A 26,147-nucleotide genomic window follows, 5' to 3' on the forward strand; every position below is an offset into this window, starting at 1 on the left:
CTTGTTAGCCACGATTGAGCCACCTTCCCCATTTTATTTTTACTCCAGACAGGGATGTACAATTGTTGTAGTTCATCCATGTGATCTTTAAATGTTTGCCATTGTGTATCCACCGTCAACCGTTTAAGTGTCCTTTGCCAGTCTATTCTAGCCAATTCACGCCTCATACCGTCGAAGTTACCTTTCCTTAAGTTCAGGACCCTAGTTTCCGAAGTAACTGTGTCACTCTCCATCTTAATAAAGAATTCTACCATGTTATGGTCACTCTTCCCCAAGGGGCCTCGCACAACAAAATTGCTAATTAGTCCCTTCTCATTGCACATCACCCAGTCTAGGATGGCCAGCTCTCTGGTTGGTTCCTTGACATATTGGTCTAGAAAACCATCCCTAATACACTCCAGGAAATCCTCCTCCACTGCATTGCTACCAGTTTGGTTAGCCCAATCAATATGCAGATTAAAGTTACCCATGATTACTGCTGTACCTTTATTGCACATATCCCTTATTTCTTGTTTGATGCTGTCCCCAACCTCACTACTACTACTTGGTGGCCTGTACACAACTCCCACTAACGTTTTCTGCCCTTTGGTATTCCGTAGCTCCACCCATACCGAGTCCACATCATCCAGGCTAATGTCCCTCCTTACTATTGCATTAAATTCCTCTTTAACCAGCAACGCCACCCCGCCTCCTTTTCCTTTCTGTCTATCCTTCCTAAATGTTGAATACCCCTGGATGTTGAGTTCCCAGCCTTGGTCACTCTGGAGCCATGTCTCCGTGATGCCAATTACATCGTATCCGTTAACTGCTACCTGCGCAGTTAATTCATCCACCTTATTCCGAATACTCCTCGCATTGAGGCACAGAGCCTTCAGGCTTGTCTTTTTAACACACTTTGCCCCTTTAGAATTTGGCTGTAATGTGGCCCTTTTTATTTTTCGCCTTGGGTTTCTCTACCCTCCACTTTTACTATTCTTCTTTCTATCTTTTGCTTCTGACTCCATTTTATTTCCCTCTGTCTCCCTGCATAGGTGCCTATCCCCCTGCCATATTAGTTTAACTCCTCCCTAACAGCACTGGCAAAAACTCCCCCTAGGACACTGGTTCCGGTCCTGCCGTCCGGTTTGTACTGGTCCCACCTCCCCCAGAACCAGTTTCAATGTCCCAGGAATTTGAATCCCTACCTTTTGCAACACTCCTCAAGCCACATATTCATCTGAGCTATCCTGCGATTCCTACTCTGACTAGCACGTGGCACTGGTAGCAATCCTGAGATTACTACTTTTGAGGTCCTACTTTTTAAATTAGCTCCTAGCTCCCTAAATTTGTCTCGTAGGACCTCATCCCGTTTTTTACCTATATCTTTGGTACCTATATGCACCACGACAACTGGCTGTTCACCCTCCCTTTTCAGAATGTCCTGCACCGGCTCCGAGACATCCTTGACCCTTGCACCAGGGAGGCAACATACCATCCTGGAGTCACGGTTGCGGCCGCAGATACGCCTATCTACTCCCCTTACAATCGAATCCCCTATCACTATAGCTCTCCCGCTCTTTTTCCTGCCCTCCTGTGCAGCAGAGCCACCCACGGTGCCATGAACTTGGCTGCTGCTGCCCTCCCCTGATGAGTCATCCCCCTCAACAGTACCCAAAACGGTGTATCTGTTTTGCAGGGAGATGACCGCAGGGGACCCCTGCACTACCTTCCTTGCACTGCTCTTCCTGTTGGTCACCCATTTACTATCTGGCTGTGTACACTTTACCTGCGGTGAGACCAACTCACTAAATGTGCTATTCACGTCATTCTCAGCATCGTGGATGCTCCAGAGTTCATCCACCCGCAGCTCCAGTGCTGCAATGCGGTCTGTCAGGATCTGCAGGTGGATGCACTTCCCGCACACGTAGTCGTCAGGGACACCGGAAGCGTCCCTGACTTCACACATAGTACAGGAGGAGCATAACACGTGTCCGAGCTGTCCTGCCATGATTTAACCCTTAGATACACTTAAATTGGCAACAACAATGCTAAATGTTACTTACTGATATAGAAAAGAAAAAAGAAAAGCTACTCACCAATCACCAGCCAATCACTTATCCCCTTAGCTGTGACGTCACCTTTCAATTTCTTTCTACTTCTTTTTTGTCTCCCCGCTGAAGCTGCACCGGGTCCGCCTTTATAGGCCTCCCGACTCCACTAACTCCCGCCTCTCGGACTGCCGGCACCTCTCGCTGACACTGGGCCTTTATAGGGCCTCCCGACTCCACTAACTCCCGCCTCTCGGACTGCCGGCACCTCTCGCTGACACTGGGCCTTTATAGGCCTCCCGACTCCACTAACTCCCGCCTCTCGGACTGCCGGCACCTCTCGCTGACACTGGGCCTTTATAGGCCTCCCGACTCCACTAACTCCCGCCTCTCGGACTGCCGGCACCTCTCGCTGACACTGGGCCTTTATAGGCATCCCGACTCCACTAACTCCCGCCTCTCGGACTGCCGGCACCTCTCGCTGACACTGGGCCTTTATAGGCCTCCCGACTCCACTAACTCCCGCCTCTCGGACTGCCGGCACCTCTCGCTGACACTGGGCCTTTATAGGCCTCCCGACTCCACTAACTCCCGCCTCTCGGACTGCCGGCACCTCTCGCTGACACTGGGCCTTTATAGGCCTCCTGACTCCACTAACTCCCGCCTCTCGGACTGCCGCCGCCTCTCACTGACACTGGGCCTTTATAGGCCTCGCGACTCCACTAACTCCCGCCTCTCGGACTGCCGGCACCTCTCGCTGACACTGGGCCTTTATAGGCCTCCTGACTCCACTAACTCCCGCCTCTCAGACTGCCGGCACCTCTCGCTGACACTGGGCCTTTATAGGACTCCTGACTCCATGAACTCCCGCCTCTCGGACTGCCGCCGCCTCTCGCTGCCGCTGGGCCTTTATAGGCCTCCCGACTCCATGAACTCCCGCCTCTCGGACTGCCACCGCCTCTCGCTGCCGCTGGGCCTTTATAGGCCTCCCGACTCCATGAACTCCCGCCTCTCGGATTGCTTTGAGACATCCTGAGGTGGTGAAAGGCACTATATAAATGAAAGTTCTTTCTTTATAGGTCAAATGCAATGCCTGTTTGGAGCTTACATAAGGTCTGTCCGCCCGGGGAGTTACAGGTTTAAGACACACCTCTAGGTACACTCTGAAGTCTATACAACTATTTTAACTTTCAATCTCAATGGGCCTATACACCTTGGAGTTCAGAAGAATGAGAGGTGATCTTATCGAAACATATAAGATGGGGGCTCGTCAAGGTGGATGCAGAGAGGATATTTCACTCCTAGGGAAAACTAAAACCAGGAGACATAGTCTCAGAATAAGGGGCCGCCCATTTAAAACTGAGATGGGGATGAATTTCTTCTCTCAGAGGATTGTAAATCTGTGGAATTCTTAGCCCCAGAGAGCTGTGGAGGCTGGGTCATTGAATATATTTAAGGTGGAGATAGACAGATTTTTGAGCGATAAGGGAGTAAAGGGTTATGGGGAGCAGGCAGGGAAGTGGAGCTGAGTCTATGATCAGATCAGCCATGATCTTATTAAATGGCGGAGCAAGCTCGAGGGGCCAAATGGCCGATTCCTGCTCCTATTTCTTATATTCTTCTGACCTCCTGGCGTGAGAGTGAGGAAGTGAGCCATCTGTCGGCCTGAAGCAATCGGATCTATCATTGAAACCATCTTTCCTCCCTCACATCTTCAACTGCATGCTGTTAAAAATGAGGTCCAGACTCCGAAGAGCTCCCACCGTGTAAACTTGTTTTCGGATGACTGGGTCTGTGGCTACGTAAGCTTTCAGTTCAGTTAATAGAAGAATTATTGCACAGCAAGTTTGAACTGACATTTTCTGCTGAGCCTCTTCCTTGACCACTGGGACGATCCTATGGAGTTGGCGCCAATAGACTTCAAAGACCACTGCTGTTGAATTGACAAATTAAGCTCTGTCTCTCAGTCTAATTATACTTTTAGAATAGGACAAATGATAGGTAATAATAGACAGTGCTGCTAATGATGGGCTGCAGTTGAAGCCTGGCCAATACCGTTTCTCATTAATGTTTGTCCCGCTATGTGTAGAAGACTGAATCTGGAAGGATCGGGATGAAAGATCCTTTACCTGCTTTCCCCCCCATTACTCATCCCAGCAGCAAGCAAACCTCCCTCCTTATTATCAGACAGCTGGAAAACCCCCAAGGCTCCTGTGTGTGCCAATGATGTTCGGGGTGTGCCACACCATTACACGTCTATACAACAGCTCTGTAATTGGATTGCATTTCTCACACGCATAGACTGGTTAACAAAAGCAGCACGTAACTCTCATGGCCACCTGCCAAGGCTGAGACCAGGACAATTCCAAGGTGCAAACCCTCATCCTTCCTCATACTTAAAGGCAAGTTAAACCTCTCTCTAACTCTGCTCTGCTTCCCTCCTGTCTAGGTGCTTCTTCCACAGATTCGGAGGGTGAGGGAAATATGTTTAAGTCACAAGCCGGAGTCATGCCTCAGTAAGTGTCTATGAATCCAATAATAAGTGTGCATGTGTCCAACAGTAAGTGTGTGTGAGTCTAATAGTAAGTGTGTAAGTGTGCGTGAGTCTAATAGTAAGTGTGTAAGTGTGTGTGAGTCCAACAATAAGTGTGTAAGTGTTCATGAATCCAACAGTAAGTATACTTAACTGGAAGATCAGGTTGCAATGGGACATTTGTAATTAGACTTCAGCTAGCAATGCATGTTCTGATAGTGAATTATACAACATCAATGTTCTTTGTACAGAAGCATTTTGCGGTACAGGTATTTTTCTACCTAGTGTAGATAAAGGATGCATGATGGCAGGCGCTGGCTTGCAGGGTATTAAAGCTGAGTGAGGTAGGATTTTTGAGTTCATCACCGCAGCCGTGATGTAAGTACTGAGCTGACTTGCTATGCGATTGATTCGACTGGTCTGTGGTAGCATTTGTTTAAGTAAAGCTTTGAATTTAACATGTCAAACCAATGTTAGTGTGAGCTTCTGTACGTCCAGCTACCTGTGTTTGGTGGGGCCTTTCTTAGATGCTCAGTGGAGCTAATGGAAGCAGGCCAGGCAATGTAAAAGAAACATATTGTCTAGAAATGATGTTGTCTGTGTTGCCGACATATGGACCGATTCATTCATTTGCACAAGATTTCCGGACTGTTTTAAGGAAAGGTACTCTTAATTGGGCGGAGTGAGTTGCTAATGCCTGTGGAAGCCCCCGATATAAGGGATGGGAGACTGGGGATCATACCAGTAGCAACCTTGCAGATACATCTATAGCATTGCACAGATCAATCTGTACTGGGCTTATCTTTCAACTGCTGCAAGAGGGCACCTCACCATGTTGAAACATTTGTTGTATTCTGTAATGCACATACACCTCTCCAAGGCCTTGGAGAGGGTGTCGAAGAGGTTTAGCAGAACAATACTAGGGATGAAGGAATTCAGTAACGTGGAGAGACCAGAGAAGCTGGGATTGTTCTCCTTCGAGCAGAGAAGGTCAAGGGAAGATTTAATAGAGGTGTTCAAAATTACGAAAGTTATTACTAGGGAGAAACTGTTTCCACTGATAGGAGGGTCAGTAACCAAAGGACACAGATAATCGGCAAAATAAAAGAGAGGAGAGAGGAGAATGTTTACTGTGCTGTTCTGATCTGGAATGCGCTGCCTGAAAGGGCGGTGGAAGCAGATTCAAAAGTAACTTTCAAAAAGAAATTGGATGACTGGATAACTACTGAGGGGGAGAAATTCAGGGCATTTGCACCTCCCATTAGCGGGATGCAAACGCTTTTCTGCCCAGGCGCAGCGCCGCTACCGATTCCCGCGCAATCCCGCGGGACTTTAGCGGCGGTGGTAACCCGCTCCGACCGGTAGCGACCGGTTCCGTGCGCTGGCAATGACGAAGCCATCACCATGCACAGCGAGCCGTTTTAGACCCGGTGCGAAATTTTGGTAGCAGGCCCCCCCTGAAGCTGCATATTTTGCGCTCCACTTGCTCTCGGGGGCGACGAGCCAAATATAGGTTGCGGGGCGGGACTTCCGTACCTGGCGCAGGAACTCCCTCCCGCCTCGTGCCTGTCATTGTCCGTAAATGGGGCGGGGCGCAATTTCGGCTCCTTGAATAGAAAAGAATTGTAGAGCTGAGGGAAAGATCAGGGCAGTGGGACTAATTGGACAGCTCTTTCAAAGAGCCGGTACAGGCATGATGGGCCGAATGGCCTCCTTCTACGGTGTATGATTCCATGAAGCGATATTCTTAGCAGTTACGGCAGCATCTGTTTAACTGTACAGTTTGCACGCAACTGGAATTGGGATGATTCACAAGTGCTTAATTGCTACTCCATAAGTGCATTGCATCCTAATATCGAGCAACATAAGGACCATCGCTCTCCGGAGCATAGTCTTAAAACAGTCCCTGTTATATGCCAGCTCTCTGTGTGTCATATTGGTGGAGATCATAGAGATCATAGACTAGAGAGGGTACAGAGGAGATTTACGAGGATGTTGCCAGGACTGAAGATTTTTAGCAATGAGGAAAGATTGGATCAGCTGGGGTTTGTTTTCTTTGGAACAGAGGAGGCTGAGGGGAGATTTTATTGAGGTGTATAAAGCTATGAGGTGCCTAGATAGAGTGGATAGGAAGGACCTGTTTCCCTTAGCAGGGGGATAAACAACCAGGGGGGCATAGATTTCAAGTAATTGGCAGGGGGTTTAGAGGGGATTTGAGGGGAAATGTTTTCACCCAGAGGGTGGTGGGGGTCTGGAACTCACTGCCTGAAAGGGTGGTAGAGGCAGAAACCCTCACCACGTTTAAAAAGATACTTGGATGTGCACTTGAAGTACCATAACCTGCAGGGCTATGGACCAAGAGCTGGAAAGTGGGATTAGGCTGGATAGCTCTTTGTCGGCCGGCGCGGACACGATGGGCCGAAATGGCCTCCTTCCGTGCTGTTAAGTTCTATGATTCTATGATCATGTTACCAAACTGTTCATCAGTCTATTGGTCTTTAACAACTGGGTGTGGAATTTGTCAATGGGCCACCAACTCCAGTAAGGGGTTGTCAGATGGTGTACTTGTTTGATGTGTGCTACCTCACTGCAGGAGGTGTGAAATGGAGGCCAGGGACTTGTCTCCATGTAGAAGAGGAACGACTGTGTCCAGGCTGCTCTCTGGTTATCAGTGGAATAGTAGCAGTTTGTCTTTTATCGTAGTTGGGTTGTGAATTTAGAGAACAGGAGAGGAATGTGGTGTTTACCCTCATTTTGTTGAAAACCAGAATGAATAAAGCCCTATTTGCCCCCTCAAGCTTGCTCCATCTATAGACCATGTGCTAACCATTCTGTCACGGACTCTAACTTACACATTTGATAACAATCCGCGTAAATCACAACATGTAACAGGACAGCACTTGACAAGGAAGAGAAAGGATATGGGAAAAGAGTAGGGAAACGTTTTTCAAATAGATAGTTCCATTGTTGAACTATCCTTTCCTAGCACCAGGATGAGTATGAAGGGCCAAATTGTTCCTTTTATACTAAAATATACTTGATTTAACTCCCAGGGAGAAGTTTTACTATTTCCTCAAAAGATAAAATTTGGGAACAACAACCTAACTGTACCTCAGGCTCCAGTCTTCCCTGATACAAAATGTTAATAATTCTTGAGCTGTTCAGACTTGGCATCACTCACAACATTCAATATCTGCACTTGTCCTTAATCCCAGATATAGTCCCAGCTCTTTTCAAAGGTGCCATTGGGCATACCTTTCGCTGAGGAGTGTATTTTGCATATCCAAGGTCTGATAGGGTGGGGGCGGAAAACTTAAGAACATAAGAAATAGGAGCAGGAGCAGGCGTAGACCATTTGGCCCCTCGAGCCTGCTCCGCCATTCAATAAGATCATGGCTGATCTGATCATGGACTCAGCTCCACTTCCCTGCCCGCTCCCCATAACCCTTTGCTCGCTTATCGCTCAAAAATCTGTTTATCTCCGCCTTAAATATATTCAATGACCCAGCCTCCACAGCTCTCTGGGACAGAGAATTCTATAGATTTACAACCCTCTGAGAAGAAATTTCTCCTCATCTCAGTTTTAAATGGGCGGCCCCTTATTCTGAGGCTATGTCCCCTAGTTTTAGTTTCCCCCACAAGTGGAAATATTCTCTCTGCATCCTCCTTGTCGAGCCCCTCAATATCTTATAAGTTGCAATAAGATCACCTCTTATTCTTCTGAATCCCAATGTGTATAGGCCCAAACTACTCAACCTATCCTCATAAGTCAAGCCCCTCAGCTCCAGAATCAACCTAGTGAACCTTCTCTGAACAGCCTCCTTCTAATCTTCCTTCTAATGTCAATTCTTACTGAATGTTTAATTCGTTTGTGTGACCATTTCTGGTTCTGCATTCACAGTCCATGTTAGCTGGCCACATTCATCTACATTATCCAATCCTACTCTTTCTTTATAAACTCGGATCATGGCCCGTAATTCCAAGACTCAAGTCTCTGTATCATCCGTAACCTTTCTTTGAAAGGTCCACAAAGAAACGAAAGAACTTGCATTTATATAGCACCTTTCATGACCTCAGGACGTTCCAAAGCACCTTACAGATACTGAAGTTATTTTGACATGTAGTCACTGCTATATTGTAGAAAATGCCAATGCCCTTTTAAAGATGAACAAGCCCCACCATTGCCCTATATAAAGTCATGCTCGATTTTCTTCACACCACCACTGACGCCAGTGCCTTTAGCCGCCTGGGCCCTATGATCTGGAATTCTCTCCCTAAACCTCTCCGCCTCTCTCTACCTCTCTCTCTTCCTTGAAGACACTCCTTAAAATCTACCTCTTTGAACAAGCTTTTGGTCACTAGCCCCAATCTCTGCTTATGTGTCTCGGTGTCAAGTTTTGTTTGCTAACGCCCCTGTGAAATGCCTTGGGAGGTTTTTCTATGTTAAAAGCGCTATATAAATGCAAGTTGTTGAAGTTTTCCTGTGTTTTTTTTAATTCATTCACGGGATGTGGGAGTCGCTGACAAGGCCGGCATTTATTGCCCATCCCTAATTGCCCTTGAGAAGGTGGTGGCGAGCTGCCTTCTTGAACCGCTGCAGTCCGTTTGGTGAAGGTGCTCCCACAGTGCTGTTAGGGAGGGAGTTCCAGGATTTTGATCCAGCAGCGATGAAGGAACGGCCGATATATTTCCAAGTCAGGATGGTGTGGACTTGGAGGGGAACTTGCAGGTGATGGTGTTCCCATGTTCCTGCTGCCCTTGTCCTTCTCGGTGGTAGAGGTCGCGGGTTTGGGAGGTGCTGTCAAAGAAGCCTTGGCGAGTTGCTGCAGTGGCATCTTGTAGATGGTACACACTGCAGCCAGGGGGCGCCGGTGGTGGAGTAAGTGAATGTTGAAGGTGGTGGATGGGGTGCCAATCAAACGGGCTGCTTTGTCCTGGATGGTGTCGAACTTCTTGAGTGTTGTTGGAGCGGCACTCATCCAGGCAAGTGGAGAGTGTTCCATCTCACTCCTGACTTGTAGATGGTGGAGAGGCTTTGGGGAGTCAGGAGGTGTCAAATGCCTTTGACAAATATTCCAGTGTGTTGATAATAGGTCTCAGTGAAATCGCCCCAAGTTTTCCAAGACGGATCCCTTCATCATGTGTATGTATTTTGTTGGCTGTACCAGTGCACCTAATTTTGGGGATCTCCAATGGGACCATTCCCTGTATTGTTAGCTGAGCTCTCCCTGTAAAGAGGGAACTGATACATGGGCCCCATGAATCACTGCTCTGATGCAAATATTTCACTAATCTACATTAAAAACCATCTTCCATCCATTTAGAAAATCCATTTAATTGGTGTCAGGTATTTCAGTCTCTCACATAGTTATTACCAGGCCACAAAGCTTTGTGTCAAAAATAGACAGCGCTATCAAATGTGTGGCTCGCCTCTACAAGGAGTAATCGAGGCGAATAGGATAGATGCATTTAAGGGGAAGCTGGATAAACATGAGGGAAAAAGGAATCGAAGGATATGCTAATAGGGGGAGATAAAGAGGGGTGGGTGGAAGCTCGTGTAGAGCACAAACGCTGACATCGACAAGTTGGGCGGAATGATCGGTTTCGTATTTTCGGGCCACATCGTCCGCATGCCCGACACGAGACTCCCAAAGCAAGCGCTCTACTCGGAGCTTCGTCACGGCAAGCGAGCCCCAGGTGGGCAGAGGAAACACTTCAAGGACACCCTCAAAGCTTCCTTGATAAACATCCCCACCGACACCTGGGAATCCCTGGCCCGAGACCGCCCAAAGTGGAGGAAGAGCATCCAGGAGGGCGCTGAGCACCTCAAGTCTCGTCGCCGAGAGCATGCAGAAATCAAGCTCAGACAGCAGAAGGAGCGTGCAGCAAACCAGGCTCCCCCTATCCTTCAACCACTGTCTGCCCCACCTCTGACAGAGACTGTAGGTCCCGCATTGGACTCTTCAGCCACCTGAGAACTCACTTTTAGAGTGGAAGCAAGTCATCCTCGACTCCGAGGGACTGCCTATGATGATGAAACGCTGGCATAGACTAGTTGAGCCGAATGATCTGTTTCGTATTTCCACGTAGTCATAAATGAACAGGAGGAGGCCATTCAGCCCGTTGACCCTGTTCTGCCATTCAATTAGATCATGGCTGATCTGTATCTTAACTCCATCTAGCTCTTGATCCATCTGAAACGTTATGCCTGATAATGGAAGTTGTATGTTGTTTGTATAAACTTTTTTTTTTCCCTTCATAATCGCAAGGGCCCAAAAGAAGTCCACTTCAGTGTCCTTGACGATAGGATCCCATCACTTGAAGGGGGCAAGAGGTGCCAATGATGTGCAGCAGCTCCACTCCACACTGGTTCAATCCATCTCCATCCCAGCCCCACAGGTACAGTCAACAATATGCCAAATAACCTTCAATGAGAGCAACCAATGTAGGTGTCTGCCTGATGTGTGTTTTTAACCAGCATGCAAAAATTATATTCGTATATATTAGGTGTCAGCCGTGGCTCAGTTAGTCGCCCTCTCGCCTCTGAGTCAGAAGGTCGTGGGCTCATGACCCCTTCCAACGACTTGAGCACTTTATCGTGGCAGGGACTGAGGGAGCACTGCGCTGTTGGAGGTGCCGCCTTTTGGATGAGACATTAAACCGAGCCCTGCCTGCCCTATCAGGTGGATGTAAAAGATTCCACGGCACTATTTCAAAGAGGAGCAGGGGCGTTCTCCCTGAAGTCCTGGCCAATATTTATTTCTCAATCAACACCTAATACAGACCACCTGGTCATTTATTACGTTGCGGGAGCTTGCTGTGCGCAACTAGGCTGCCGCGTTTCCTACATTATAACAGTAACTACACTTCAAAAAGTACTTAATTGAGTGGAAAATACTTTGGGGCATCCTGAGGTCGTGATAGGCACTATATGAATGCAAGTTCTTTCTTTACGTTACTTTGATACATCATCATCATCATCATCATCATAGGCGGTCCCTCGAACGAGGATGACTTGCTTCCACATGAGTTCACAGATGTTTCGATGAAGGACCCGATGTTCTAGTCCTGAACTCCAATTGAAGGGCTCCAAAGGAAGATGCCTGTGCATGGATTTTTTTAACGTGTGGTGACCATTGCACACCAGCCATCACACGGGCTTGACAGAGCTAGGTCGTTATCCAGTGGCAAAGGTTATCCAGGACGACTGGAGACCAGCTCTGCAGCACGGGCCTATTGCACACACATATCGCAGTGTGGGCTGGCCCATGCTGTCCCTGGGCCCTCGGTTCTTCTGGGCCCTGAACCCTCATTTGCCGCACCTCCTCCACGATCTCTCACCGTTTACCTTACCCTAACTCTAACCCGAATGCATATGGTCGATTAGCAGTGGACATATAAATAGGAGGCGCACCATACAAAGCAGTTGTCCAAAACCAAAGTGTTTATGTTCATCTTGTTCCCGGGACTGTCTCATGTTCCCATGCCCAGCCTACAAATCTATTGTATCAGGACCAGGACAGACCATTAACTGGGTTGCCGTGTGAAAAGAATGCCATGGAAAGAACTTGTATTTGTACAGTACCTTATCACCTCCTGCCACTGAATTATTATTGAACGGTAGCTACTGTTATGTAAGGAAATGTAGCAGCTAACTTGTGTCCAGCAAAACCCATCTGGTTCACTAACATCCTTCGGTGACGGAAATCTACTGTCCTTACTCGGTCTGGCCTATATGTGACTCCAGACCCACAGCATTGTGGTTGACTCTTAACTGCCCTCTGAAATGGCGGCTCACCACCACCTTCTCAAGGGCAATTAGGGATGGGCAATAAATCCTGGCCTTGCCAGCGATGCCCATATCCTATGAATGCATTTTTAAAAATCTCACAAAAAGCAAATGAAATCCATGACCAGCAGTCTGCTTTTGATGGTGTTGGTTAAGGGAGGAATCTTTAACTTCCATCGGACCCAGCAGAGAGGACCTCTGTTTAATGCATCATTCAAAAGGTGGCACCTCTGATAATGCAACATTCCCTCAATATCGCACTTCAGTGTCAGACCAGACTAGGTGCTCAGTTTCCGGACTGGGGGTCCAATTCCCTTTTGGAAGCCACGATTGAATTGGCTTCTACTGTCCTTTCAGGCAGTGCATTCCTGATCACGACAATTCGCTGCGTAAAATATTTTTTCAAATGATCTCCTGACTCCCCAAAGCCTTTCCGCCATCCACAAGGCAAAAGTCAGAAGTGTGATGGAATACTCTCCACTTGCCTGGATGAGTGCAGCCCCAACAACACTCAAGAAGCTCGACACCATCCAGGACAAAGCAACCCACTTGATTGGCACCCCATCCACCACCTTCAACAGTCACTCCCTCCACCACCGGTGCACCGAGACTGCAGTGTGTACCATCTACAAGATGCACTGCAGCAACTCGCCAAGGCTTCTTCAGCAGCACCTCCCAAACCCGCGACCTCTACCACCTGGAAGGACAAGGGCAGCAGGCGCATGGGAACACCACCACCTCCACGTTCCCCTCCAAGTCACACACCATCCTGACTTGGAAATATAATCGGCGTTCCTTCATCGTTGCTGGGTCAAAATCCTAGAACTCCCTCCTGTGGGACACGGCTCAAGAAGGTGGCTCACCACCACCTTTCTCGAGGGCAATTGGGGACGGGCAATAAATGCCGGTCTTGCCAGCAACGCCCACATGCCGTGAACAAATAAAATAAAATCTCAAATTTGTATTCCCTGTTTGCCGACCCTCCAGACTCGGGAAACAGTTTCTCTTCATTTACCCTATCAAAACCCCCTGTTATTAAATCTCCCCTTAACCTTCTCAGCTTTTTTTAGTCTCTCCCCATACCTGAAGCCCCGCCCATCCCTGGTACCCTTCTGGTAAACCTCAGGGCAGAATAAAAATCTGAGGGAAATGTATCACTGGGTTGGCTGAAATTTGCGTGTAGTCTCAGAAGAGCCAAGCAAAGAAAATTGTGGATCGGAGGGGTACTGTGTTGTTGTAACCAGTGATTGCTGCTGCCCCTTCCATTCTTGGGTACCAAAGGGACGTACAGCAGAATATAATGGCCCCTTCTAGTCATGCAGTTCTATTTTTGCAGTCTACTAAAATTATGCTCTGTCATACGGTTAGAGTATAGACTGTGTTTCAGTCTCTCAAGTATTAAATGCAAAGGAGCTGGGGTTGCTGCAAATTCCCGAGGAGGAAAGATCCTGTTTATAATCCGTGACCGCTTTAATAAATGCACGTTGTTGCGACTTTGCAACAGTGCCCGTTCTATTATGAGGCCGTTGTGCCCGTTGTTTTGCCCTGTAATTTTACCCTGTTTGTTTACGATGCATTAAGTTGTTTACAGCGAAGACGAGTCTTGCACTTAAGTGGCTTGTATCCTAATGTGTAATTTTAGTTAACAAACTGTGCGGGAGTGCCGGAATACTCTCTAAACACCCGGCTTGTAGACTCTAATCATGCCGACTGGTTTAAGTACACTAGCAGCTGCAGATAGCTTTCTGTCAGTAATTATCAAGTAAGTGGCGACGTTGGCGGTGATCGGAATGGTAAAAGCTGCTTCTATTCGCTCAGCGCGACAGCCTGAAATTGGTTAGGCCGCTAACATTATTTTCCGCTTGCCCTTTCTCTTAAATTTAAGGTCCAGAGTCCGCCGCCTTGCCTTCAAGTCCAGAACGGAGTCTCAGCACCTGTATTTACAAAGGTCAGCCTTTCATAATCCATTTCAGTCAACAGAAAAATTAACCCATAAACTTAGCTGTGTTTCTGCCGGGTGCGCAAGGAGGTCGAGCAGAAAGCGTTTTAGCTTCACTGGGGATTGGTTTAACCGGGGTCACTGGGCTCAGGAGGGAGGAGGGGGTTGTGGGCGGGGTGGTGGGTGGTGGGGTTGTGGACAAACGGCTTGCTTTACTGAAACTTACTGCAGGAGGATGCAGCGAAATAGGTCAATGGGCCGTCTTCACCCCCATCGTACCCTCGCCAGAGCTTTTAGTCCGTCAGTGTGATCTGTGACTTTGCCTGAGGGGGGGAGAGAAAGAGAGAAAGGAAAAAAGATAAAAGACGATAGAAAGATGAAAAGTAAGATAATGAGAGAAAGAAAGGTAAAAAGATAAAAGACGATAGAAAGATGAAAAGTAAGATAATGAAAGAAGAAAGAGAAAGAAAGAAAGGTAAAAAAATAAAAGACGATAGAAAGATGAAAAGTAAGATAATGAAAGAAAGAGAGAATGATAGAGAGAAAAAAAATAAAAAGATAAAAGAACGATAGAAAGATAGAAAAATGAAGATAGAGAGAGAGAAAGAAGGAATGAAAGAAAAAAGAAAGACACACGTGTCTCAGATTTTTAATCTATTTTCAGAAACTGTAAGCTGATCTTTAATTTCCAGCTTCTATAAGAGTACAGATGGCTTTTATATACACTGGGGCATCTGTTGATCACTGCTTTAACAGGAAGTCAGTCTGTGCAGGACAATGATTGAAGTTATAGGGTAGGCATTTCGGGAAAACCTAAGATAATTAGAGCTGGATAATGCAGACACACTAACCTACATGCTTCTTCTGCAGAATTGGTCTGTTTGACTCTTTAACAATTCCTCCATTGTTTCCAGGTTGGATTCCAAGGTGGGGTGTTAGTTCCTGGCTTGGCACAATGCCCATATACCTTTCACTATCACAAATCTGTTTTCTTTCTCCTTTGCTATACTTAACTCCACGTTTGTTATGCCGACAGGTGACGATCTCACTCTTCGAGATGCTTATTTTGCCTGTGCTTTTCCTTGGTTTATAACCTTGTCAAACTCGTTGTCGGTTTCACACAAAAAACACTGCCCATCCCCTCCGTGCTGGGAAGCAATTGGGGCATGAAATTCTCCGTGATTTTTAGAAGCTTGGATCAGCAATTATATTTTTGATACTCCGCGCCCGCCCCACTGCCTCTCTCCACCCACCCATTTAAGTACAAGTCTAGCTCCCTGAAATCAATGAGGTATGAAGAGAGATTTGGACCTTTTTGAAACTTTAATCCGATTCACTGGAGAGACCTGCTTGTTCTGTGTACGCTGACCAAATCTGGACTCTTTGGAAACATTATTTCACCCGTTTTGCCCAGCAGATAAGCCACAGTGGTTTCCCCACTCAGCCTCCAGTTAAAACTGCATCGGGTCCCATTAGCGTAATAGCACTCCCACTCGCGTAAGGACCCATCATCCACCTATTAAACCCTACAAGGTTGATAGCAGAAATGGTCGGAGATTCAAGTGGGTAAAGGACCTGCTCATTTTTAACAGCCCTCCAACCCTGGGCAGGCTTGGTGAAAACCAACACCATTCTCTTCAATTGTCACCTATAAAGACTGGGGGGGGGGGGGGGGGAAGGGGGTGGAGAAATTGGGTGTACTTGTGCCTCCTATTATCGTCCGGAAATGTTGACGTCATCGGCGAGTGTAACGCCCCTTTAGAGCCCCGGCACCTAAATTGGGTTTCGCCCCCCTGAAACTGCGCCGGGCGATTACAGCGCCACTTTCAGGGGACGCATAACCAGGCGTCCGGCCACTACCAGGGCACAAGTTAAAGGGAATGTGACCGGCTGCTGCTGAAATAAAATCTGCCATTTTCCTTTCCGCTCCGGTGGTGCTTTGGTCGCGGGGTGGATGCTACGATCGCTCTGCTTTGAGTGCTGGGCTGAATTCGCAGCACCCCCCTGCTCCCCAGCGGGCCAGGTAGGTGCCTTCCTATTAGGCAGAGTATGCAGCTTGGGCCCTTCCCTTTAATTCAGGGGAGAGCCCCTCCTATGGGACAGCGCTACGCGGCCCAGTGTGTAGCGCCACTGAGACATGCGCACCGCTCCTGCCCCTTGATTTAGCACTCCAGGATAGGTTGAGTAGGATGGGCCTATACACATTGGAGTTCAGAAGAATGAGAGGTTGATCTTATCGAATCATATAAGATAATGAGGGGGCTCGACAAGGTGGATGCAGAGATGATATTTCCACTCATAGGGGAAACTAAAACTAGGGGACATAGTCTCAGAATAAGCCCTTTTAAAACTGAGATGAGGAAAAATTTCTTCTCTCAGCGGGTTGTAAATCTGTGGAATTCTCTGCCCCAGAGAGCTGTGGAGGCTGGGTCAGTGAATATATTTAAGGCGGAGATAGACAGATTTTTGAGCGATAAGGGAGTAAAGGGTTATGGGGAGCGGGAAGGGAAGTGGAGCTGAGTCCATGATCAGATCAGCCATGATCTTATTAAATGGCGGAGCAGGCTCGAGGGGCCAAATGGCCTACTCCTGCTCCTATTTCTTATGTTCTTCTGTTATTATGTACTTCCTTTTGGGGCGGTAACCCCAATTTATCGCGAGGGGCGAAACTTCAGCGCCTGGCGCAAAGTCTCGCACCTAGCGGAAGTTGCCCCATGGTTCCCCCCCCCCTACCAATGGGACGATACCCAATTTCTAGGCCTCGAAATTTATGTTTATTTGGGGCTAAAATTAAGTGTGTCCGTCCTATACTCGGTTGATGTGCCTACTGATCTTTCCTATCCAGCGAAGCAATTTGTCCAAAAACCACGGACCTAGCGGGACTGGTATCCCAGCCCATTCCTATTGGGTTGTTGATGTGCTCCTGATATTCTAATAATGGCTTTCCCGCCCATTGCAAGGTCCTACAACAGTGATGTTGTTTGAGGGATAAATGTTGGTCAGGACACCAGGAAGAACGTCCTCACTCTTCTTGGAAATAGCGCCATGGGATCTTTTACATCCACCTGAGAGGGCAGACGGGGCCTCGGTTTAACACCTCATGTAAAAGACGGAGTGCAGCACTGGGAGTGTCAGCCTAGATTAAATCCTGAAGTCTCTGGAGTGGGATTTGAACCCACAACCTTCTGACTCAGAGGCGAAAGCGCTACCCACTGAATATTTAACCAGCATACTTTCTTTTTCCAGGATTGGGAAGGGGTTAGCTGGAATTTTGGAGGTTACCTTGGGTACATACAATAGAGCCACACTTTATGGGACAGTAAATCGTAATACTGAAAAGGGCAGTAAAGCGAACACTGAAAAAAGAAAGACTTGCATTTATATAGTGCCTTTCACAACCACCGGACATCTCAAAGCACTTTAGAGCCGGTGAAGTACATTTTTTTTTAAAGTGTATTCACTATTGTAATGTGGGAAACGCGGCAGCCAATTTACCCACACACAGCAATGTGGTAATGACCAGATAATCTGTTTTAGTGATGTTGATTGAGGGATAAATATTGACCCAGGACACCGCGGATAACTCCCCTGCTCTTCTTCGAAATAGTGGCCATGGGATCTTTTACATCCACCTAAGAGAGCAGACGGGGCCTCGGTTTAACGTCTCATCTTAAAAAATGAGACCTCCAACAGTGCAGCGTTCCATACTGCACTGGAGTGTCAGCCTAGATTTATGTGCTCACGTCTCTGGAGTGAGACTCGCATCCACGGCATTTCGGACCCAGAGGCGAGAGTGCTGCCCACTGAGCCACGGTTGACCTTAAATACTGAAGGTAACTCTTGTCTCACTGCAGGTCTTACAGGATATCACTGCGTCAGAGGGTCAGGTTGTGGTGCTGGAGTGTCGGGTCAGGGGGACCCCTCCTGTTAAAGTCCAGTGGCTGAGGCAAGGAACAGAGATTGAAGACTCGCCAGATTTCCGAATCCTTCAAAAAAGTAATGGATGCCATTAAATATCCAGACCTGGCGTTTCCGCTCACTTGCTTTGGTTCTCTTGGAGTAAACCGGCGGGAATTGGCCAAACGATCTCGGAATTTACATTTAGCGCAAATTGAGTTTCCGCGATCCTTCGCGCCATTTTAAAAACAACACGCTAGAAGCCAGCCCCGCCCACAAAACTGGCCATGCCCCGATAGAATTAATCACCATAGCGATTTTATGCTAATTGCGCCTACGAGGAGGCTCTTTAAATTAAGCTGCGGTTTTTTGTGGTGTAAGGATACCAATAGGAACTTTATAAAAGCTTTTAAATATCATTTTTTCTTAATTTACTAAGAAACTGACTACTGGACCCCAATGTAACTCGCAAATGGTTCGGTATGTTTTTTTTTTAAAACAGTTATTTAAAATCAGGCTACTCACGGGTGGTGGACTTGCCACTCTGATTAAAATGCTTATTTTTTTGTTATAAACCCATTTTCAGTTGCTTTTTAAAACTGCACCATGTTACCGCTCTTCAATATATCAAGGAATATTTTATAAAGCACTTTTTTTTTTATAGTTAAATTCTAAAACGTTGCCTGATTGTGCTGGCTCGTGGCAGATTTTACTTTCAATGATATACAACGCGTTTGAGCGCAAAGCCAAGAAAGAAATAATACTTCCCAAAACTAGCCCAATTTTGGGTGCTATTTGCGCTCGGATCTGCGATTGCACTCAAAGCGGAAACCCTACCCTCAAATGGTGAGCTATTTGACGTAGATAAAGAAAGGGGGGTGAAATTGCTCCCTTTTTAGCCCCGTTAGCGCCTCCGGGGGGGGGGCAAGACACGTTTCGCCCAGGGGAGGGGGACGCTACCATCTGGGAGCTTGTGGAGGCACTGCCATGGCAGTGCCGCGCATCGCGGTTAGCGCCCCGGGCCACCGCGCAAACGCTAATGACGTCATCGCAGTGCGCGTGACCCCCTCACCGATCTGCGCTGACCATTTAACGCCCCGCGGGTCACGAAGCTGGTGGACATCCGCTCCCGGGTAGGGCGCCAGCGCCCCCAAACCGCCATCTCTTTTACTTGGCCGACTCTTGTGTCGGCTCGACGATGACAGTCCTGGCGTGGTCCGGGCCACCATCGTGCGGTACCCGGCACTCCGTTTTGGGTGCCAGGGTGCAGGCCCGGTCCCCCAGGCTGCTCTGCTGGCTGAGTGGAGGCCATCGGAGGCCTTGCAGAGTGCACAGTGGCCCTCCCCTTTAAGCCAAGGAGAGGGGCGTTGAAGCGCGTCAGCCCCATTCGAGCCCCGGTTATCGCCCCCAAAGGAAGTGGGGCGTATGCGAGATTGCGCTCCGCTTTCTTTGAGGGGCGGTAAGGACAAGTCCGCAGCGAGGATGTGACTCCTGCGCTGGATGCAAAATATCCCGGCCCCAGAAGGTTACCACACCCAATCGGGGCGCAGGGCAAATTCACCCCCAAAGACTTAAAGAAAGACTTACAGTTATATAGCACCTTTCACGACTACCGGACATCCCAAAGCGCTTTACAACCAATGAAATACTTTTGGGGTGAAGTCACTGTTGTAATTTACGAAGAAACTGACTACTGTACCCCAATATAACTATCAAATGGTTCTGTATGTTTTTTTTTCCGTCATTTTCAGTTATTTATAAACAAAGGATGCAAGCTAATTTACTGTTATTGGGTTTCTGTTCCATGTACCCTGCTCCTGGTGTGATCCTCAGAACCTCGATCGGCTGTTGAACCTGGTAAGTATCACCCTGGGTGCTGATAATCCTTAGTGCAGCCAAATGCTTGAGCAATAAGATCATAAGAAATAGGAGCAGGAGTGCTCCATTGGGCCCCTCGAGCCTGCTCCGCCATTTAATAAGATCATGGCTGATCTGATCATGGACTCAGCTCCACTTCCCTTCCCGCTCCCCATAATCCTTTATTCCCTTATCGCTCAAAAATCTGCCTATATCCGCCTAAAATATATGCAATGATCCAGCCTCCACAGCTCTCTGGGGCAGAGAATTCCACAGATTTACAACCCTATGAGAGAAGAAATTCCTCCTCATCTCAGTTTTAAATGGACGGCCTCTTATTTAAGGTGATGGTGTCTGCCTTTTATCTTCAGGTGGAGAGATCATCTCTCTCTGCTATGTTTCGCTGATAAATAACTGCCTAAGTTGAGCCAAGTTAGGAGACTTGCGTCGGAAGGCTACGAACAAAAACAGATTTAAAACCCACATTAAACTCTGCCAGGGTACCGCTTCTGAGTGATGTTGAATAGGGGACATAGTCTCAGAGAAAGGGGCTCGGAGATGTGGAGGCTGGGCCTTTGAATATATTTAAGGCGGAGATAGACATATTTTTGAGCAATAAGGGAGTAAAGGGTTATGGGGAGCGGGCAGGGAAGTGGAGCTGAGCCCAGGATCAGATCAGCCATGATCTTATTGAAGGGCAGAGCAGGCTCGAGGGGCCCAATGGCCTACTCCTGCTCCTATTTCTTATGTTCTTATGTTATGGGCAAGGTCTGGCTTGCTTGTGTTTACCTCCTTCCCCTTCTGGTCAACAGCCTCCTAACAGCCAAGATCGCGTCTAAAGAGTGACCATTCGAGTGAGACTTGTCAGACTGTATCCCAATGTGCTTGTATTCCCTTGAGTCGAAGATTGAGGGGTGATCTAATTGAAATGATGAAGATAACTGAAGGAGTTTATAGGATCGATAGAGATAGAGAGGGGGGCACGGTGTCCAGAACAAGGGGGCTTAACCTTAAAATTAGAGCTAGCCAGTTCAGGGAGGATGTCAGGGAGCACTTCTTCACACAAAGGGTTAGTGGAAATCTGGAACTCTCTCCCCACCAAGCTGTTGGGGCTCTGGGTCAATTGAAAATTTCCAAACGGAGATTGGGAGATTTGTTTCTCAGGTAAATGTATTAAATGATATGGAGCAAAGAAGGTAAATGGAGTTGAGGTGCAGATCACCCATGAGCCAATCGAATGGCAGAACAGGCTCGAGGAGCCGAATGGCCTCCTCCTGCTCCTAATACAGGTGTGAGCATTCAGGAGAGGAACGAGGTGGGGGAAAGCAACCAAGACCATCATAGAAACATAGAAAATAGGTGCAGGAGTCCGCACCACCATTCAATAAGATCATGGCTGATCATTCCCTCAGTACCCCTTTCCTGCTTTCTCTCCATACCCCTTGATCCCTTTAGCCGTAAGGGCCATGTCTAACTCCCTCTTGAATATAGCCAATGAACTGGCATCAACAACTCTCTGTGGTAGGGAATTCCACAGGTTAACAACTCTCTGAGTGAAGAAGTTTCTCCTCATCTCAGTCCTAAATGGCCTACCCCTTATCCTAAGATTGTGTCCCCTGGTTCTGGACTTACCCAACATCGGGAACATTCTTCCCGCATCTAACCTGTCCAGTCCCGTCAGAATCTTATACGTTTTTACGAGATCCCCTCTCATCCTTCAAAACTCCAGTGTATAAAGGCCCAGTTGATCCAGTCTCTCCTCATATGTCAGTCCAGCCATCCCTGGAATCAGTCTGGTGAACCGTCGCTGCACTCCCTCAATAGCAAGAACATCCTTCAGCTATAAATGACACTGACTGGCTTTCTTTAGATTAGAGAGGGAAGCAAAAGGCACTTACCTGGGACATTGAGATAACTTTTGAGGTTCAGCAGCACTACTGTAGACTACAATGTGTAGTCAACCCAGGTTCTGCACTGTGACTGAACGTGTCGGTGTTCTTAAAATCTAAAAGTTAAACGTACCGGGTTTGCATCACTAACATGACGGCTTTCCCCATTGGTGGAGACACCCTGTTCTGGAGAGCAATGGGTAGAAACAAGTGTAACATTGTGAGGGCTCTGAACACATGCATAACACCACAACCGCCCCCTCTTTGCCCGTCCCCACCGCGCCAACTCCCGCTGGAGATTCACTGCAGACCATCTTCGTTTCAAACCAAGAGATCTCGCAGACATATTCCAACAGTATACATTTTACATTCTGACTTGTGAATCCAATTGTCGGAGAAGGTTCTGCAGCTCTTCTTTAAGTTTCTCTACCTCTCGTTTGTGTGCACACGGATCAGCGATCAGCTTCTTATTAGAGTTTTGATTGCAGAGATTCTCGGTAAACAAGGTGACCTTTTCCTCTTCCAGAACTTGCAGCCGTAAATCCTGTTGCTGCGCTGCCCGCTGCATGTCACATTGGTCTTGATGGAGATTGCGAAGAAAGGAAAAGCAAAATACTGTGGATGCTGGAAATCTGACATAAAAACAGAGACTGCTGGAAATCTCAGCGGGTCTGGCAGCATCTGTGGAGAGAAAAACCGAGTTAACGTTTTGGGCCGACCACCCTCCGTCAGAACTGCCGAATGTTCGAAAAGGGCACATTCTTAAGGAGCACTGAAAGGGGGAGGGGAGGAAAGAACAAAAGGGAAGGTCTGTGATAGGGTGGAAGGCAGGAGAGATTAGAGAGACAACAGGGATGATGGGCCGAATTGAGATGGTAATGGCAGAAGTTAGAAAAACATTAGTTAGAACTAACTGTCGGGTTAGTGAGATTCAGTGCTCCTTAACGATCTGTTCATCTCGAACATTTGCCAGTTCTGACGATGGGTCACAGACCCGAAACGTTAACTCTGTTTCTCTCCACAGATGCTGCCTGAACCACTGAGATTTCCAGCATTTTATGCTCAGAAAGGAAGCCTTCCTATTCACGGTGGCATGGCCACCTGCTCAGGACTTACGGCTTAATCGCTGAGCTTGTGACGTGCTGAATGGCAGGGCCGACGCTGTCAACGGAGGGGAAGGGACGGCCTCAACGGACGAATGGGTCGGAGACTCTACGATACAGTGCTGTAGCCCTACCTGTGATGCGCACTCCCTTCAAACACGGGAGGGGTGAATTTATATCTATTGATCTCAGTCTTGAATAGACTCAATGACTGAGTCTCCACAGCCCCTGTGGGGGTAGAGAATTCCAAAGATTCGCCACCCCCTGGGTGAAGAAATTCCTCCTCATCTCGGTCCTAAATGGCCGACCCATTATCCTGAGAGTCAGACCCCCAGCTCTAGACTCTACAACCCTCCCTGCATCCATCCTGTCAGGCCCTCTAAACTCCAGAGAATATAGGCCCAATCTACTCAGTATCTCCCTAAAGAACATCTGAGAGAGCAATCTACTCACCTCTATAACAGTCACTGTGCTACAGGATATAATGAATCATTTGCCTGCACAAGTCATGGCATTCAATGCTTTGTGAAGTGCTTTGATCTGACGACATAAGGTGCTATACCAGTGGAATATTTGTTTTATTATTTATACATCAGATGATATTCAAATTCAATTTTTTTATGTAAAACCTACTGAACTTCCTTTTTGAACAAATTAAGAGAACTTCCAACGATCTGTAATCCCATCTGTGGGCAGGACATTGCGCAAGGTTTATACGGAAGTTGTACTGAAACACAATTATCTTTGATTCTTTCAGCAGAAGAGATCTGCACTCTAGTGATTGCTGAAACCTTCGCGGAAGATGCGGGCAGGTTTACTTGCACAGCTACCAATCCCCTTGGCACTGCGTCATGTAGTGCCCAGCTCACACTCTGCTCAGGTAGGTGACAGCGGTGAGGCGGTGGGGCAGGGGGTAAAGGGAGGGAGCCGTCCTCTTAAAGGTACTGGAAATCTGTTCTAGCTGAGCAATTCAGGCCTGAGTTTTCTTGTGAGTGACCTAAGTGATGTAGAAAATTGAGAGGTGGCCTGATTGAGGTGTTTAAACTGATAAAACAGTACGATTGGGGTAAATAAAGATAATCTATTGCCTTTGAAGGGAATCCAGAACAAGGGGTGAAATTAATCTGTCTATCTATCTATCTATCTGTCTGTCTATCTAGCTATCTATCTATATATCTATCTATCTGTCTATTCATCTATCCATCAATATGTTTATCTATCTATTTATTTATCTATCTAACCACCTATCTGTCTGTCTATCTATCTGTCTATCCGTTTATCCATCTATATGTCTGTCTGTCTATCTCTCTCTCTATGAATCTCTCTATGTATCTATCTATCTATCTATCTATCTATCTATCTATCTATCTATCTATCTATCTATCTATCTATCTATCTGTCTATCTCTCTATCTGTCTATCTCTCTTTCTCTCTTGCTCTCTTGCTCTCTTGCTCTCTATCTCTCTTGCTGTCTTGCTGTCTTGCTCTCTTGCTCTCTTGCTCTCTAGCTCTCTAGCTCTCTATCTATCTTTCTGTCTATCTATCTATCTATCTATCTATCTAGCTCTCTTTCTCTATCGCTCTATCTCTCTTTCTCTATCGCTCTATCTCTCTATCTATCTTTCTGTCTATCTCGCCGGCTCTCTGGCTTTAGACGAACTCCTCAATTTTAACAAGGCAGGGTGTGAAATACGTTTCATTCCAAGACAGGTGCACCATCCGAGCCCGGTCGCAGGCTGATTCACGTCGCACAGCTGTGTCTGTCTGGGCCATTTGTGACTCCCTCAACCACCTCCCAGCATGAGTCACAAACCTTCTCCCCTCCAGGTTCTGCATCTGCTGCGGTGTATCCAAAAAGAAATTAAATTAAATTAAATGCTAGCATTTCTGCGTCACCTCATTATGTTGTCACAGCGTCTCAAAGCACCTCAGACAGTGAATTGCTTTGGACTTGCAGTGACTCTTAGCCAAGCAAATGTGAGAGTCACTCTGTGCCAGCCACACAGCAATGAGATCAGCTACCAATTAATCTACTTTGGCGGTGATGGCTGAGTGGGAGGTGTTGGCCTTGTCGTCTTTGAGCCAAATCGTGGGACCGTCGGCATCCCTCTTAACCGTTAGGGACATTTAACGTCTCATCCAAAGGAACAGAGGGGTAAATCTTCTTCCTCACACAGCGGCACATGCCAAGAACACATATTGGGTATGAGGGATTACCTGACATGGGTGGAAATTTAGAGGGGCTGCAGAACTTTAGAGGGGCACAAGAAAAATATATTCCAATGAGGAGGAAAGGGTGAAAGAGAAAAGATAGCCATTCATGGCTAACCAAAGAAATAAAGGACGGTATCCAATTAAAAACAAGGGCATACAAAGTGGCCAAAACTAGTGGGAGGACAGAAGACTGGGAAGCTTTTAAAAGCCAGCAAAGAACGACTAAAAAAATGATTAAGAAAGGGAAGATAGACTATGAAAGTAAACAAAATATAAAAAAGATAGCAAGAGTTTCTATATGTATGTAAAACGGACAAGAGTGGCTAAAGTAAATGTTGGTCCCTTAGAGGACGAGACCAGGGAAGAAGTAATGGGGAACATGGAGATGGCAGAAACTCTGAACAAATATTTTGTATCAGTCTTTACGGTAGAGGACACTAACAATATTCCGACAGTGGATATTCTAGGGGCTTTGGGTGAGGAACTTAACACAATCACAATCAGTAAGGAGGTGGTACTCAGTAAGATAATGGGACTAAAGGCAGATAAATCCCCTGGACCCGATGGCTTGCATCCTAGGGTTTTAAAAGAAGTAGCGGCAGGGATTGTGGATGCATTGGTTGTAATTTACCAAAATTCCCTTGATTCTGGGGAGGTCCCAGCAGATTGGAAAACTGCAAATGTAATGCCCCTATTTAAACAAGGAGGCAGACAAATAGCAGGAAATTATAGACCAGTTAGCCTAACATCTGTGGTTGGGAAAATGTTGGAGTTCATTATTAAAGAAGCAGTAGCAAGATATTTGGAAAAGCAAAATTCGGTCAGGCAGAGTCAGCATGGATTTATGAAGGGGAAGTCATGTTTGACAAATTTGCTGGAATTCTTTGAGGGTGTAACAA

The 26,147-nt window shown here is 47.1% G+C and overlaps 1 protein-coding gene across 5 annotated transcripts in view; it reads left to right on the forward strand.

Moving 5' to 3' along the window:
• palld (palladin, cytoskeletal associated protein) overlaps positions 1 to 26,147 on the forward strand; it is a 508,296-nt gene that overhangs the window by 271,782 nt on the left and 210,367 nt on the right. For 3 of the 5 annotated variants that reach the window (XM_070877935.1, XM_070877956.1, XM_070877964.1), the window contains 6 exons: positions 4,477 to 4,543; positions 10,830 to 10,959; positions 14,235 to 14,297; positions 18,143 to 18,284; positions 20,019 to 20,042; positions 23,792 to 23,914. In XM_070877935.1, coding sequence (XP_070734036.1) covers positions 4,477 to 4,543; positions 10,830 to 10,959; positions 14,235 to 14,297; positions 18,143 to 18,284; positions 20,019 to 20,042; positions 23,792 to 23,914 — 549 coding nt within the window. The remainder of the gene's footprint in view (positions 1 to 4,476; positions 4,544 to 10,829; positions 10,960 to 14,234; positions 14,298 to 18,142; positions 18,285 to 20,018; positions 20,043 to 23,791; positions 23,915 to 26,147) is intronic. The other 2 variants (XM_070877941.1, XM_070877948.1) reach the window with 2 other exon arrangements.

The sequence above is a fragment of the Pristiophorus japonicus genome, chromosome 1, assembly GCF_044704955.1.
Source record: "Pristiophorus japonicus isolate sPriJap1 chromosome 1, sPriJap1.hap1, whole genome shotgun sequence".
NCBI classification, from domain to species: Eukaryota; Metazoa; Chordata; class Chondrichthyes; family Pristiophoridae; genus Pristiophorus; species Pristiophorus japonicus.